At 48.0% G+C, this 16,677-nt stretch overlaps 1 protein-coding gene across 2 annotated transcripts in view; it reads right to left on the bottom strand.

The window, feature by feature from the left end:
- PRR29 (proline rich 29) overlaps positions 1 to 8,964 on the bottom strand; it is a 527,555-nt gene extending 518,591 nt beyond the window's left edge. For both annotated transcript variants that reach the window (XM_069238100.1, XM_069238101.1), the window contains exon 1: positions 8,765 to 8,964. In XM_069238100.1, the coding sequence (XP_069094201.1) occupies positions 8,765 to 8,857 (93 nt within the window). In that variant the 5' untranslated portion in view covers positions 8,858 to 8,964. The remainder of the gene's footprint in view (positions 1 to 8,764) is intronic.
- Between the last annotated feature and the right edge of the window lie 7,713 nt (positions 8,965 to 16,677).

Raw genomic sequence — 16,677 nt, 5'->3', positions numbered from 1 at the left:
TGGGAAGTTTGGTATCAAACTTCTCAGCACAATAAATGCCCACTGATGCCAGTGTACGTTTTATTGTAAAATACACCCCAGAGGGCACCTTAGAGGTGCCCCCTGAAACTTAACCGACTATCTGTGTAGGCTGACTAGTTTTAGCAGCCTGCCACAAACCGAGACATGTTGCTGGCCCCATGGGGAGAGTGCCTTTGTCACTCGGAGGCCAGTAACAAAGCCTGCACTGGGTGGAGATGCTAACACCTCCCCCAGGCAGGAATTGTCACACCTGGCGGTGAGCCTCAAAGGCTCACCTCCTTTGTGCCAACCCAGCAGGACACTCCAGCTAGTGGAGTTGCCCGCCCCCTCCGGCCAGGCCCCACTTTTGGCGGCAAGGCCGGAGAAAATAATGAGAAAAACAAGGAGGAGTCACTGGCCAGTCAGGACAGCCCCTAAGGTGTCCTGAGCTGAAGTGACTCTAACTTTTAGAAATCCTCCATCTTGCAGATGGAGGATTCCCCCAATAGGGTTAGGATTGTGACCCCCTCCCCTTGGGAGGAGGCACAAAGAGGGTGTACCCACCCTCAGGGCTAGTAGCCATTGGCTACTAACCCCCCAGACCTAAACACGCCCTTAAATTTAGTATTTAAGGGCTACCCTGAACCCTAGAAAATTAGATTCCTGCAACTACAAGAAGAAGGACTGCCTAGCTGAAAACCCCTGCAGAGGAAGACCAGAAGACGACAACTGCCTTGGCTCCAGAAACTCACCGGCCTGTCTCCTGCCTTCCAAAGATCCTGCTCCAGCGACGCCTTCCAAAGGGACCAGCGACCTCGACATCCTCTGAGGACTGCCCCTGCTTCGAAAAGACAAGAAACTCCCGAGGACAGCGGACCTGCTCCAAGAAAAGCTGCAACTTTGTTTCCAGCAGCGTTAAAGAACCCTGCAAGCTCCCCGCAAGAAGCGTGAGACTTGCAACACTGCACCCGGCGACCCCGACTCGGCTGGTGGCGATCCAACACCTCAGGAGGGACCCCAGGACTACTCTGATACTGTGAGTACCAAAACCTGTCCCCCCTGAGCCCCCACAGCGCCGCCTGCAGAGGGAATCCCAAGGCTTCCCCTGACCGCGACTCTTTGAACCTAAAGTCCCGACGCCTGGGAGAGACCCTGCACCCGCAGCCCCCAGGACCTAAAGGACCGGACTTTCACTGGAGAAGTGACCCCCAGGAGTCCCTCTCCCTTACCCAAGTGGAGGTTTCCCCGAGGAATCCCCCCCTTGCCTGCCTGCAGCGCTGAAGAGATCCCGAGATCTCTCATAGACTAACATTGCGAACCCGACGCCTGTTCCTACACTGCACCCGGCCGCCCCCGCGCTGCTGAGGGTGAAATTTCTGTGTGGACTTGTGTCCCCCCCCGGTGCCCTACAAAACCCCCCTGGTCTGCCCTCCGAAGACGCGGGTACTTACCTGCAAGCAGACCGGAACCGGGGCACCCCCTTCTCTCCATTCTAGCCTATGTGTTTTGGGCACCACTTTGAACTCTGCACCTGACCGGTCCTGAGCTGCTGGTGTGGTGACTTTGGGGTTGCTCTGAACCCCCAACGGTGGGCTACCTTGGACCAAGAACTAAGCCCTGTAAGTGTCTTACTTACCTGGTTAACCTAACAAATACTTACCTCCCCTAGGAACTGTGAAAATTGCACTGTGTCCACTTTTAAAACAGCTATTTGTGAATAACTTGAAAAGTATACATGCAATTTTGATGATTTGAAGTTCCTAAAGTACTTACCTGCAATACCTTTCGAATGAGATATTACATGTAGAATTTGAACCTGTGGTTCTTAAAATAAACTAAGAAAAGATATTTTTCTATTTAAAAACCTATTGGCTGGATTTGTCTCTGAGTGTGTGTACCTCATTTATTGTCTATGTGTATGTACAACAAATGCTTAACACTACTCCTTGGATAAGCCTACTGCTCGACCACACTACCACAAAATAGAGCATTAGTATTATCTCTTTTTGCCACTATCTTACCTCTAAGGGGAACCCTTGGACTCTGTGCATGCTATTCCTTACTTTGAAATAGCACATACAGAGCCAACTTCCTACAAGGGGTGACTTACCTTTGCCACAGGCAGTATTTTGTGTGCATGGCATCCTGAGGGGGATACCATGTCGACTTTGCCTTTTTCTCCCCACCAACACACACAATCTGCAATGGCAGTGTGCATGTGTTAAGAGAGGGGTCCCTTGGAGTGGCACAAAACATGCTGCACCCCTTAGGGACCTTCCCTGGTCACAGGGCCCTTTGTACCATTGGTACCTTTTTCAAGGGACTTATCTGTGTGCCAGGGGTGTGCCAATTGAGTAAACAATGGTACATTTGTAGTGAAAGAACACTGGTGCTGGGGCCTGGTTTGCAGGGTCCCCACACACTTGTCAGTCAAGTCAGCATCAATATCAGGCAAAAAGTAGGGGGGGTAACTGCAACAAGGAGCCATTTTCCTACAAAAGGTAAATGCATTGATATCAGTGGTGTAAACTAAAATCAAGTTTAGTATTTCTGTCTGCTTTCCTGAATACGTGAAAGGTAACATGTTCCAAAAGTCTTATGCTTAATGGGGTTACTTCATGTTAGTTTTACATTAACGGAGATGGACCTTTTTGCTGAGGAAATGATAAACCAATTAATACAACTTGTTTGGCTCCTTAAATCATTGAGGGCTTGTTTTACTTACTAGTAGTCCATCATAAACTTGGGTGTCATTTTAGGTCAGTTGCTGCATTACTATATCTTTAGACTGTGTTTTGTGGTTAAGGTGCAACATTGATTGGATGCTATGTCTGTGCAATGCATTTAGCGGCATACTGTGGGAAATGTTGGTGCTTCACCCTTTCAGTAGAGCATTGTTTATTCTTGATTTGAGCTACTCATTGCAGATCTTCGTGGCGAGTAGTCATCTACGATCATCATTAATCTGCTCGATAGTCTGATGCCACACGGAATAGATTGTATCGCTGTTAGTCTCGCTCACTCATCACACTATATCCAATTATCGCTCCTCTAGGGATACTCCCTGTAATGTAAACTGCTATCCTTACTAGTCTCACTCTCTTGTGAATCTTCATGCTTGATAATCTGAATATTCAATAATGTCTCTTCTACTAATACTCCCTGTGGTGTAAACTGCTAAACCAAATAGTCCCACTCCCTAATTAAACTTCATCCTTGCAATCTACTTCTAATAATCCTGGGCTAGTTCAGGCTTTGTGATGGAAAACCGTCTAGCTCCAAAACTCCTACTGACCTGTTAAAACTCATTTTCAGGTCGAGCATAGCAGCTCCGCAAGTGCAGCTTTTCCCGGTGTTGGTGTGTATCTGGGCTTTTAACCACTCCCACTCACGCCCATCACTATCACTCCTTCATGGTCTTGCCTTTCAAAAATTCTTTGTTTTCGTTGGGAACTGCTTTATGTTTGTCCCTCTTTAGGGCGGTTTTGTTACCGCTTTGGCCATCGACCCTGTTACATGGCTAATTGTACTTTTGCCGATAACTATGACTGTGAGCGAACTTCCTTTTCCTTTTGTCTCTCTCTTCACGCTCACAGAGGCGCTTTGAATGGGTTCGCTTATTTCAACTGTTTCACTTTTTGTTTTCAATTTGTGTGGCACGAAAAGCCCAGTTAGGAATTTACCACGCTAATAGCTCTGCCTCGAGCAAACACGAGTCCTGTTGCATTACAAATGCTTGTTAAATATTTCGTTTCACAGGAACGGGATTATGCTAGGACCTGATGTTGGATCATCTGTCTTCATTAATCCTAACCCCATTAATACTCACTGCTTGATAGATTGGCTCCAATCAATCAATCAATCAGTGTATTTGTAGAGCGCACTACCACCCGTGAGGGTTTTAAGGCGCTGAGGCGGGGAGGGTGCTGCTACTGCTCAAATAGCCAGGTTTTGAGCCTCTTCCTGAAAGTCAGCAGGTCTCCGGTCTGTTGTAGGGGCAAGGGAAGGGTGTTCCAGGTCTTGGCGGGGAGGTGGGAGAAGCATCTGCCTCCGCTAGTCGCTCTTCGGATGCGGGGCACAGTGGCGAGGGCGAGGTCGGCTGAGCGGAGTTGGCGGGACGGGGTGTAGAAGGTGAGTGTGCTGTTGAGGTAGGCTGGACAGGTGTTGTGGAGCGCCTTGTGTGCGTGGGTGAGGAGCTTGAAGGTTATCCTTGTGTTGACGGGGAGCAAGTGTAGGTCTCTCAGAAGGGGAGTGATGTGGCTGTGGCGGTGGGCATTGCGGATCAGGCTTACGGAGGCGTTTTGTATGCGTTACAGTTGTTTGAGGAGTTTGGCTGGGGCTCCTGTGTAGAGAGTGTTTCCATAGTCAAGTTTGCTGCTGACGAGGGCTTGGGTGACTGTTCTTCTTTTATCTGTGGGGATCCATCTGTAGATCTTGCGGAGCATGCGGAGAGTGTTGAAGCAGGATGAGGAGACAGCACTGACTTGCTTAGTCATGGAGAGTGTTGAGTCGAGGATGATGCCCAGGTTGCGTGCGTGGTTGGTGGGTGTTGGGGCTGCTCCCAGAGCAGTCGGCCACCAGGAGTCGTCCCAGGCTGAGGGGTTGGCGCCGAACATGATGACCTCCATCTTATCTGAGTTCAACTTCAGTTTGGTGTTCTTCATCCATTTGGCGACGGCCTTCATTCCTTTGTGGAGGTTGGATTTGGCATTAAGGGGGTCCTTGGTGAGGGAGAGGATCAGTTGGGTGTCGTCGGCATAGGAGATGATGTTAAAGTTGTGCAGCCGGGTGACGCGGGCGAGCGGGCCATGTAGATGTTGAAAAGTGTAGGGCTGAGGGATGAACCTTGGAGAACGCTGCAGATGATCTTGGAGGCTTCTGAGCGGAAAGGGGGGAGGCGGAGGCTCTGGGTTCTGCTGGAGAGGAAGGAGGTGTTCCAAGCCAGAGCTTTCTCCCGGATCCCTGCGTTGTGAAGGCGTGTGCGTAGAATGCGGTGGCAGACGGTTTCGAAGGCGGCTGAGAGCCCCAGGAGGATGAGGGCCGCGGTTTCGCAGTTGTCAAGCAGGTCCCTGATATTGTCGGTGGCGGCGAAGAGGGCGGTTTCAGTACTGTGGTTGCTGCGGAACCCTGACTGGGATGGGTCCAGGATGTTGTTTTCTTCAAGGGAGTGGGTCAGTTGTCTGTTGACGATCTTCTCAATGGTTTGATCTCAGCATACTTCCAGCTCTCGGGGTAGGTCATGGTCTCGAAGGAGATGTTGATGACTTTGCGGAGGTGAGGTGCGATGGTGGCGCTTGCTCTGTTAAAGATGTGGTGCGGGCATGGGTCTGATGGAGATCCAGAGTGGATGGTGCCCATGGTTTTGATTGTGTCGTCTTCGTTCACGTTGGCCCAGACGAGCAGGGGTCGTAGTTAAACTTGGGTGGAGAGTCTGAGGGGTTGGTGATTGGTGGGCTGGTCTGGCTGTTGAAGCTGTCATGGATGTCTGTGATCTTGTGGTGGAAGAAGGCGGCGAGGGAGTTGCACAGGTCGTGTGAAGATGGGATGTCGTTTGTGCTGGAGCTGGGGTTGGAGAGTTCATTCATGATGTTAAAGAGCTCCCTGCTATTGTGTGCGATGTTGTCCAGGCGGTCTTTGAAGGAGGTTTTCTTGGCAGATATGATGAGGTGATAGTGATTGCGGATGGCGTTCTTGAAGGCGGCATGGTTGTCCGGTGTCTGTTTGAAGAGCCACTTTCTCTCCAGTTTCCGACAGGTTTGCTTGGAGGCTTGACGGTCTGAGGTGAACCAGCTGGCTCTCTTGTTGGCACCTCAGTTGGAAGGTTTCTTGAGCGGGGTAAGAGTGTTGGCACAGTTGTCCATTCAGCGCCTGAGGTTGCAGGCTGCGAGGTCGGGATCTGGTTTTAGGGTGAGGCTGGTGTTCAGCTATACTTGGCTGATTTTGCTCCAGTTGTGGCGGGGGATCTGTTGGGTGCGGTGGTGCGTGGTGGGTTTCTGGAAGGTGAAGTGGATGCAGCGGTGGTCGGTCCATGGGAGTTCGGAGGTGTGGCTGAAGGTGACGTGGGGGCTAGCGGAGAAGACAGGGTCCAGCATGTGGCCAGCGGAGTGTGTTGGGGAGTTGTCTGAGTCCGAGGGTGGCGAGGTTGTCGATTAGGGTGGTGGTGTTGGGGTCATTGTTATTGTCCAGGTCGCCGAGGAGGACGTAGTCTGCGGAGGCTAGGGCGTACCTGCTGACAAGGTCAGCGATGGAGTCGCAGAACTGAGGCCGTGGTCTGTGGGGTCTGTAGATGAGGGTTCCTCTGAGGGTGATGTTGGGGTTGGTGTGGATCTGGAAGTGCTGGTGTTCTGCGGTGCTGAGGGTGTCATCAGTACAGGTCGTGACCCTAATGGTGTTCTTGTGGACGATGGCAATTCCGCCTCCGACTCCGTTGGTGCGATCCCTGCGAGTGATCTTGTAGCCATCCGGAATGGCTATGGCGATGTCTGGGGTGGAGGTGTCGAGCAGGTCCCAGAGTTCGACGGCGTGTTTGTGTGCAGAGCGGGTGTTAAGTATGATGCATCGGAGGTAGTTGCGGTCAGGCTCGGCAGGAGGTTTGGCGATTTGGAGGCTGGTGAGGCTACAGTTCCGTCAGGTGAAACGTCCCTGGGTGTACTTAGGGGAGGCCAGGAAGCAGGCGTGTGCTCGTCCAGTGTTGAGTGCGCGGAGGGTGGTTGCAGTGTAATCTGCATCAGCATCTGCAATGGGGTATTCAGCATCTAGTTGTAGGTCCCTTGCTGGAATCTCCCTCTTGACATGTACTAGGACTAGAAAGTGTTTTTATAACTAACACACATGTTCTAAGAAAATGTCCCTAGGTAAGGATGTGTATTTTCTACGAATACTGGAGACTAAACTTCTACCACGTTTACCGGCAATGACCCAGACTGTAGCCTTGACTGAAGCATAGGGCGATCAAGAATGCATTATTTGAGAACACAGTGCTGAACTAAACTAAACAGTGTGATAGAAGAAATTAAAACAAGACCGTAAAAACTGGTTATTGTAAAATAACAGTGCGAGTCTAAATAAAATATATCTAGGGCAAAGTGCACAGTGGCCTAGTATGTCAAACTGACGTGCATGAAGCTATATTTAAAATGGCTACACTACAGCGTTGCTGGCCATACTGGTCTTGGGGGCCAGGGGTCCTGGCGCTGGGTGCGGACTCGGCACGGACGGGTGCAGACGGGCTTGCCTTAGGCGTGTCCACGCAGTGGCTGCCATATAAGGGGAGGTGGGAGGGAGGGGCAGCAAGGAGGAGGGAGGGACAGCAAATGGGCGAGCAGGGGGGCGGGGCCACAGGGACGCAGCGTCGGGAAGGAGAGAAATTGAAGGGGGCGGGGACGCAGGTACCCAGCGGCCGAAGAAGTGAAATTGAAGGGGGGGCGGAACCGCAGGGATGCAGCGGCGGGGCCAAAAAAGCAAAGAAACAAAAGGGAACTTTAAGCAGCACCGGCACGCGATGCAGGGGAGCGACCTGCCTGAAGCAGGGTCAAGGCTCCAAAGCACACCCTAGATAAACTTCACTTTGGATCAGTGTTTCTTGTTTCCTATGAAGCCCTTCTTTCAAACACTCAGTTATGTGCTTGTTAAACATCTACCTGCCAATAAGCTCTTATCATCTGTCAAGCTCATCGGAAGAGTCTACAGCATATCTATCAAGCTTTAAATACCTGTAGGCCTTCGTATATCAAGAGTGCCATGGTACCAAATGAAGTCAAGGAAACTGGCCCCTCCCTGTTCTAACAGATTTGGCGCAACTACACTTGCTACACAATATATAACTTCCCACATTCTCCGACCCTGTGAAAAAAAAAACAATTGAAGCCGTTCGCTATGAGTGTTTCAGGCGAACTATTTGGAAAAAGATAGCTTTACTCCTTTCAGTAACTTGAACATGCCATCATCAGTCCAATGCAAAGCAATGAACTAGTGTGCTATATTTTGCTACATGGGGCAGTGCTTAATTTGTGAACGAAAGAGTGCCAGTGCTCAAAGTTCTGCTCAGAAACTGGCAGCCTGTGCAATTAAGCGTGGGCGAACCACATACCTAGGCTAGTTGTCTTTAAACCACTACCAGACACTCCCTGCCACTTGTGCTCGCTCTTTCAGGTTCCCGTTTTCTCCTTTAGTGACGGCTTTGTCGTCTTTCTGATCTGTATGTTTTTCTCCCTGTTGCACTCAGTAGATTTACGTGGGGAAAAGGGTAGGGGCGGCGTAGCTCAGACAGTTGGGTTCAAGTGGTGTGGAGCAGAGGTCTCCCACCATCACTAAAACTGAAGTGGCAAAATGGATGAAAACAATATTACATTTAAACGTATTTTGTTTATTTTGGCTTGTTTTGTGTGAGAGGGAAGAGGAGGGGTGAGTGTATACAAGCTCTGCAAAGTTTTATAGAGAGGGTGTGTCTGTGCTGCAAAGGCTGCCACGGCCAGTGGAAACCCGACAACAGACACTGCTAGCACGATTTTTGAGGCACACTACAAAACAGCTACGCTTCTGAAAAAAAAAAGTGCTGGTCCCCAAAAATAAGTGGTGGTGTCCCCCCCCCCCCCCCCCTTCTGGAACCGGCAAACTACGGCTCAAGATAAGCACCGATGGTGGTTGGGGGTGGGTGCCTTTAATATGTCTCATAGATCATGGCAGATGCAGAACTCGTGCATGCACATACAGCGCCTCGCATGGACAGTAACATAGATCACATCCACGACAGGCTGTAACTCACCGGCTGCTGTATTATCTGCACGGGTGGCGACGGAGCATGAGCCCCCAGTTGGTGATGATATAAACTGCTCTCCCCCGGCCACGCAAACGACATGATTCAAATCCAAAAGTTTATTTCGTCACCGGATAAAAATATACACTTAACTCAAGGTCTCTCAAAGAAGCCGAAGGAGGAACTGTGACACAAACAGCACACGCGCGTTGCTATGGTCACAGCTTGTACACAGGACAAGAGAAGAAAATATTCTCTTATCACAAGCACTACACAAAAAACAATAGGCCTCATTGTGACTCTGGGGGACTGGCAGCAGGGCCACGAATACATCAGGTCCGACCAAATGCTGGACTCTGATTAGTCTCTTTCAATTGAGAAATTTCTCATTCGTATTTAACACTGCACACATTTAGTAAATGTTTATAATCAGGGGCGTAGGAGACAATACATTTCTGGGGGGGACGGGGACAGCCTTGGGGACTTTCAATCAACCCTATACAAATCGTTTGTTGTTTGCGAACTGCAGGCTCCGATAAATATACACAATCATATATATTGGAAGTGAAATAGGGAGAAAGGAAGGCATGTTTTCGCAGTCTGAAAGTATCTTTTATTGTTATTTACATTCACAAAGTAATTAGCTCAAATGTGAAAATAACATGTTGATTAACCTTGCATCTTCATGCACCAAGGAAATAAAGGTAGGTGGGTAAAAATGAAGAACATATCCTTTGCTCACCACACCCATCATGCCCCTCGCCTCATGCCAATTGGAACCGCACTGGAGATATCAAAAGCGATTAGGTACAACAGCTGTAAACTGTGCTCGGAAACCATAGCTCTAATAACACTTCTACTCCTGTGTGTGATCTTGGGAAGCTCATCTCCACATAAGTCATAACTAGAAGCATTGCAACTGAAGACGCTCTTGGAGTTACAGGCTATATAAACATGGATTCTTTATTCTCTGTATAAACTGCAGTCACTAACTTATTTAGAATCAGCTGTTTGTGATGCACCAAGTCACTGTGTATAAAGAAAAGACATTCACTGATTATAAAGAAAAGACATCAGAAAATTACTATGATAGGGTTATTACAGTCAAATTCTGACATTACAATGCCTTCTGCCAGAGCTAGCAGCCAAGGTGAAAGTTAGATCAGGTCACAGAGCATAATTAATGCAGCTGTTTAAAGCAAAACATGGAATGTTGCTTTTCTTTCTTCTGCTCTACTGTAATAGCTTGGAATGACAGAAGCTATGCACTAAGGTTTTAAGTGGTTTGTGGGAAAGTTGGTGGTGTGATCATTGTATTATATGGGGTAAAATACCCCCTCTGCACATAAGGATATTGCAAGTCACCTTGAAGTTCATACCTTATAAACAAGCATTGGCAAAGCCAATAGGTCTCACCTATGCAAGTTCTATTGCCTTTGCCAATGTGTTTTAGCCATGCTGTACACTAGTAAGACTACTATTCAGCATGGCTCAAAGTTAATGGCATAAAGGAGAATGATGTGTCATTGACTGGTGTGGCGTAGTGTCATGGAATAAGTAGAGAGCAGAATGGAGCAGTAAACTAACTTTAAAGGAACAGGGGTCCCTTGAATAAAATTCAACACCACTCCCATAAACAATGATATTAATATAGTATGCAAATGGAATGTTTCATGCATTTATTCAATCAAAATATAAAAGATCAAATGTAGTGGGAAAACATCAACAGGGGAAATCAAGAAAGACTGGTATTCCGGCATTACAATGTAAAAAATAACCTATATAGTACAGTGGTTCGGAGGAGGCTGGCCTGGTTTGTAGTGGGTACCTATGGTACTTACACCTTATACCAGGTCCAGTTATCCCTTATTAGTGAAATGTATGCAGTGTCTAGAAGCCAGGCTCTCTAGGGGTAGCTGTAGCTGAGCAACCAAGGCTTATCTAGGAGACAGGCAAAGCTCATGCAATACCACTGTAATCAAACAATGCTCACACACATGAAAGAAAATACTCAGTGTTACAAAAATAAAGGTACTTTATTTTAGTGACACAAAGCCAAAAATACCATAGAGACTATACTCCCTTAGGAGTTAAGTAATACACCAATTATATACACTAGTATGAAGCAACATCAATAAAAACAGTTACAAAAACAGTGCAATTAGTGAAAATCACAATGGTTAGAAATGGGCCTAGGGGAAACACAAACCACATACTAAGAAAGTGGAATGTGAATGTTGGTTTCCCACCTAGGCAAGTGTGGTGTGTAGAGGGGCACTGGGAGTATAAGAAAACACCAAAGGTAAGTAATAGAACCCACCTCAGAGCCCAGGAAAGCAGGAGTAAATAAATCACAGTAACTTTCCTAGAACACACAAGAACACAAGAAAGAAGATAATGCAAGAACCAGAAGAGACTGCAAGACACAAAGGGTGGATTCCTGGACCTAAAGACCTGTGGAAGAATGGGACTAAGTCCAAGAAGCACTGAAGAGTCCAGGAAGGGCAGGAGCCCCTGCTAACCCGAATCAAGGTGCAAAAGTAGAACCACTGGTAAAGAACAACAGTCAGTACTGCACCCAAGAAGATGGATGCGGGTTCCTGGCTGGTGCAGATGATATCCCACACCGGATGGATGATTACAGTCTGGTTTGTGTCGCTGGATTCTGCCAACAAGCCTTGGCACACGCAAAGCTCACGGTTAGCGGAAAATGGCACTGCCCGGGACCAGGAGGGACCTGGTGGACTCTAACCAGGAGGGTGAGTCAGAGGGGGCTCTCAGCAACTCAGAGAGCCCACAGAAGACCAGGCAGCGCACACAGGAGTCCGCCAGCACGGGCACAAAGGAGTTACAAAAGGAGGCCCACACAGCACAAAAACAAAGGATCCCACGCCGCCAGAGAACCACTCAGGAAGCTGTGCATCGCAGGAAGGAGTGCTGGGGGCCGGAGCTACATTGTGCACAAAGAATTTCGTAAAAGGATGCCAACAAGTCTTGGCAACTGAAAAACACAAGGTGCACAAGGGTACTGTCTTGCGTGGGAAGGCAAGCTCTTACCTCCACCAAAGTTGGACAGTAGGACATCAGGACCATTGGGACCACTTCAGTCCACCACTCGTGATGTAAAATCCATGCAACTCGTCAGGAGAGTGGACCCACACAGATGGTCGTCGTTGCAGAGAGGTGCCTGCGGAAGCAGGGGAGTGACTCCTTCACTCCAAGGGAGACTCCTTCATTCTTCTAATGCAGGCTGAAGACAGGCTATCCTCTGAGGATGCACGACCGGGACCCAGTTGCATTTGCTGGCAAGAGCTGAAGATAAAATGTTTCAGAAGTCGTCTTTGCTTCATTGTTGCAGTTTGTGGAGTTCCTGGAGGGTCCAGCTGCAGTTTCTTCGGTGAGAAGGTGAAGTAAAGGGTGCAGAGGATTCCTGCTGGAGTCTTGCAATCCGAATCTGAAGAACCTCCCAAAGGAGAGACCCTAAATAGCCCTGAAAGGGGGATTGATCAGCTAAACAGGTAAACACCTATCAGGGGACGGCTCGGACGCCACCTGCTGACACTGGCCACTCAGATGCTCCCAGAGTTCGCTGCCAACTTGGAATCCAAGATGGCAAAACCCAGGGACCCTCTGGAGGAGCTCTGAGCACCACACCTGGGGTGGTGATGGACAGGGGATTGGTCACTCCCCTTTCCTTTGTCCAGTTTCGTGCCAGAGCAGGGACTGGGGGTACCTGAACCAGTATAGTCTGGATAATGCAAGGAGGGCAAAGCATGTCCAGTGGCCTGGGGAAGGAAGCTACCCCTCCCAAGCCTGTAACACCTATTTCCAAAGGGAGAGGGTGTAACCCCCCTCTCCCAAAGGAAATCCTTTGTTCTGCCTTCCTGGGCTTGAGCTCCTTAGGCAACAGGAGGGCAGAAACCTGTCTGGGAGGTGGCAGCAGCTGGGGCTGCCTGGAAAACATCAGAAGGCTGGAATGGCAATACCGGGGTCCTCTAAGGAGCCCCCTGAGTGCATGAAATCATACAACCAATGCTTGCAAAAGCTTTGGGGTATAATTCCAACATGTTTGATACCAAACATACCTATGTTCGGAGTTACCATTATGTAGCTGGACATAGGTAGTGACCTATTTCCAGTACACGTGTAAAATGGCATCCCGCACTCAAGAGGTCTGGGAAAATGGTCCTGGAGGTCGTGGGGGCACCTCTGCTAGTGCAGGGGTGCCCTCACACACAGGTATTCTGCACCCTGCCCTCAGGGCTGGAGGGCCTGCTATAGGGGTGAGTTATAAGTGACCTGGTGCAGTGTAACTGGCAGTGAAAGGGTGCATGCACCTTTTCACGCAGGCTGCAATGGCAGTCCTGCAGAAGCCTTTGCAAGGGCTTCCTATGGGTGGCAAAAGAAATGCTGCAGCCCATAGGGATCCCCTGGAACCTCAATGCCCTGGGCACCTAAGTACCATATACTAGGGATTTATAAGGGGCACCAGTATGCCAATTTTGGGTAAAATACTGGGTTACATGTATGCAACAACCATAATTTAAGGGAGAGAGCATAACTACTGGGGTCCTGATTAGCAAGATCCCAGTAGACACACTCAAACACACTGGCAAACAGGCCAAAAGTGTGGGTAACCAAGCTAGAAAGAGGCTACTTTCCTACAAGGTTAGCATCCACAATAATGATTTACAAGCTTTTAGACACTGACTTTTACATGAATGACTCAAATAGTGAATCAAGAAGTAATTAGCTCATAGTACTTATGTTTATGCCAACTTATGTACAATATCACAAATTCAACCAAGCTACTCTGGCCGACAATATTTCGATCCCCTAGACAAGTATCAGGATCAGCCTTCATTAAGCTTGAGTTAAAAGGGTTACAGAGTGCTTGTAACCAAAATGGCGAAGATAAATCTGACTCACGTCTCATATGAATGAGAAAGCAATCAACAGAGATCTGAATCTCTAATCAAGCGCCAATGCCATAAAGTAGTTGTAGAGTGGAGTAGTGTAACAGTGTATTAGAGTGTCAAAGTGGAGTGGTAGAGTGTTATAGAGTGGAAAGGCATAAAGAACAGTGAAATGGCATAGAGTGAAGTAGAGTAACGTGAAGTGGCATAGAGAAAGTTGGGTAGTGCGTTGTTGATCATAGTCCATTGTTGAATAGTAGAGTGGCATACAGGGTTGTGCAGTGGCGTAGAGTATCATAGATTGAAGTGGCATAGAGTGGCGTGGAGTGGTATAGAGTAGAGTAAAGTGGAATGGAGTGGCGTATAGGGAGTTGTGTAGGGAGTTACAGAGTGGAGTGGAGAAAGTGTTAGAGTTTAATGGAACAGAGTGTCAGAGTCTAGTATCATGGAGTGTAATGTCAGAGTGAAATGTCAGAGCGTAGTCATATTGAGTGCATTGGTTTTGAGTAAAGTGGTGTAGAGTGCATTGGCGAAGACTGCACTGGTTTAGCGTACAGTGCAGTAGTGTAGAGTGGTGAAGAGTAGAGGGGAGCAGAGTGGCATGGCACATCATAGATTGCAGTGGTGCGGAGTGCAGTGGGGCAGAGTGCTGTGTCATAGAATGATGCAGTGCATGGTAGAGTGGAGTGGCACATCATAGATTGCTGTGGTACAGAGTGCTGTGTCATAGAGTATTGCGGTGCATCATAGAGTGGAGTGGTGCAAGGTAGAGTAGACTGGTGTAGAGTGTAGGGGTGAAGTGCAGTGATGCAGAGTAGAGTGGCATAGAGTGTAGTGGCATATAGTACATTGGTGTAGAGTGCAGTAGAGTGGCATATAGTTGAGCGGTGCAGAGTAGAGTGCCGTGTTGCAGAGTAGAGTGTCATAAAGGGCAGTGGTGTAGAGTAGAGTGGCATAGAATGCATTGATGTAGAGTGCAGTGATGTAGAGTGATGCAGAGTAGAGAACAGTGGCGTAGAGTACAGTGGTGCAGAGTATAATAGAGTTGCATTGAATGCTGTGGCATAGAGTAGACTGCTGCAGAGTACAGTATAGTGGTGAAGAGTAGATTGTTGCAGAGAGGAGCATAGTGATGTAGAGTGCAGTAGCATAGAGCAGTGCAGAGCAGATTGGAGTGGCACAGGGTAGATTGGACTGGCATAGCAGAGAGTGGAGTTGCGTAGATTGAAGTGGCATAGAGGAGATGATTTCAAAGTAGAATGAAGTGCCCTGGAGTGGTGTAGAGTAGATTAGAGTGCAGTGGTGCAGAAAAGATTGCAGTGGGACAGAGTACAGTGGCATTGAGTGCAGTGGTGCAGAGTAGAGTGGCATGGAATTCAGTGGCAGAGAGTGCAATGTTGCAGATTAGAGGGTCGCAGAGTACAGTGGTGTATTGTAGAGTTGCATAGAGTGCTGTGGCGCAGAGTACAGTGGCATTGAAAGCAGTTGAATAGAGTGCTGTGGTACAGAGTAGATTGGCATAGAGTGCAGTGGCATAGAGTGCATTGGTTTTGAGTAAAGTGGTGAAGAGTAAACTGGCAGAGTGCAGGGGTGTAGTGTTCAATGGTTAGAGAAGAATAACATAGATTGCAGTGGTGTATAGAGTGCTGCAGAGTAGAGTGGTATAGAGTGGAGTGGTACCGCATAGATTGCAGTGGCGTAGAGTAGCACAGAGTGGAGAAAAGTGGTATAGGGTGCAGTGGCATAGGATGGATTGTTTCAGAGTAGAGTGAAGAAAAGATAGAGAAAAGATAATATACTTCAATATGCTTAAGTATGTAACGATAACAACAACATAAATTATAACGCTAGGCATAATGGCCCAAAATGAAATACGGCTTCTCCCTGTTAGCCAAGCTGTAATCAAGCCCTTCATTACCTAGATAACAAAATGTTAAACATAAATGTTAGAAAAATATACCCTTCTGATAGCTAAATTGTTGTGTGAAAAGGTAAAATCTGGGCTCAATCTCAACTTCACTGTTTCACCAACTGGTGTGATCTTAGGCAAATACAAATATTGTGTTTCACAGAGACTCCTTTCTAGCCTGCATGCACCAGGCTGAGTGGGACTCTGTTTCCTCTTTAGATCTTCCTCATTGTCTAGCAGCTCCTCCTAAAGGCCTCCTGCGGTGCTCCTCTTCAAGGCAGCAGCAGGTGATGCAGACAGTAATCATCAAAAACTCTTTTCTCCTCCTGGCGCGCCCTTTGTGTTTCTGAGCACCCTTAATGCCCACATCTGTGAACAGGACAAACAAAAGGGCAGAGGGCGCAGGGGGCCTCTTGACTCACCTTCATTCCGTTACCATCAGATTGGAGGATGGTCGGTAGAGGGCTATTATAAGTAGCGCTTTTGTGCGCTAATGGCCCTCTGAATAATAGACATGAGGGGAATTTGTTTTGTCCCCTTGTCCCCCCCACCTTCGTCCCCCGTGTCGCCCACCCTCCAAAATCTCAATTTAGCTATTAGAAGGGTATATTTTTGTAACATTTATGTTTAATGTTTTGTTATCTGGGTAATGAAGGGCTTGATTACAGCGTGGCTAACAGGGAGAAGCCATATTTCATTTTGGGCCGTTATGCCTAGCGTTATTATTTATGTTGTTGTTATCGTTACATATTTCAGCATATTGAAGTATATTATCTTTTCTCTATCTTTTCTTCATTCTACTCTGAAACAATCTACCCTATGCCACTGCACCCTACACCAATTTTCTCCACTCTGTGCTACTCTACGCCACTGCAATCTATGCTGTACCACTCCACTCTACACTGCTCTACTCTGCAGCACTCTACACTACGCCACTGCAATCTATGCTATTCTACTCTAACCATTGTACACCACACCCCTGCACTCTGCCAGTGCACTCTTCACCACTTTACTCAAAATCAATGCACTCTATGCCACTGCACTCTATGCCAATCTACTCTGCACCACAGCACTCTATTCCACTGTGTCCAATGCCA

Source organism: Pleurodeles waltl, chromosome 6 (genome assembly GCF_031143425.1).
Source record: "Pleurodeles waltl isolate 20211129_DDA chromosome 6, aPleWal1.hap1.20221129, whole genome shotgun sequence".
Taxonomy (NCBI): domain Eukaryota; kingdom Metazoa; phylum Chordata; class Amphibia; order Caudata; family Salamandridae; genus Pleurodeles; species Pleurodeles waltl.
This window is presented reverse-complemented; position numbering and strand designations above follow the sequence as displayed.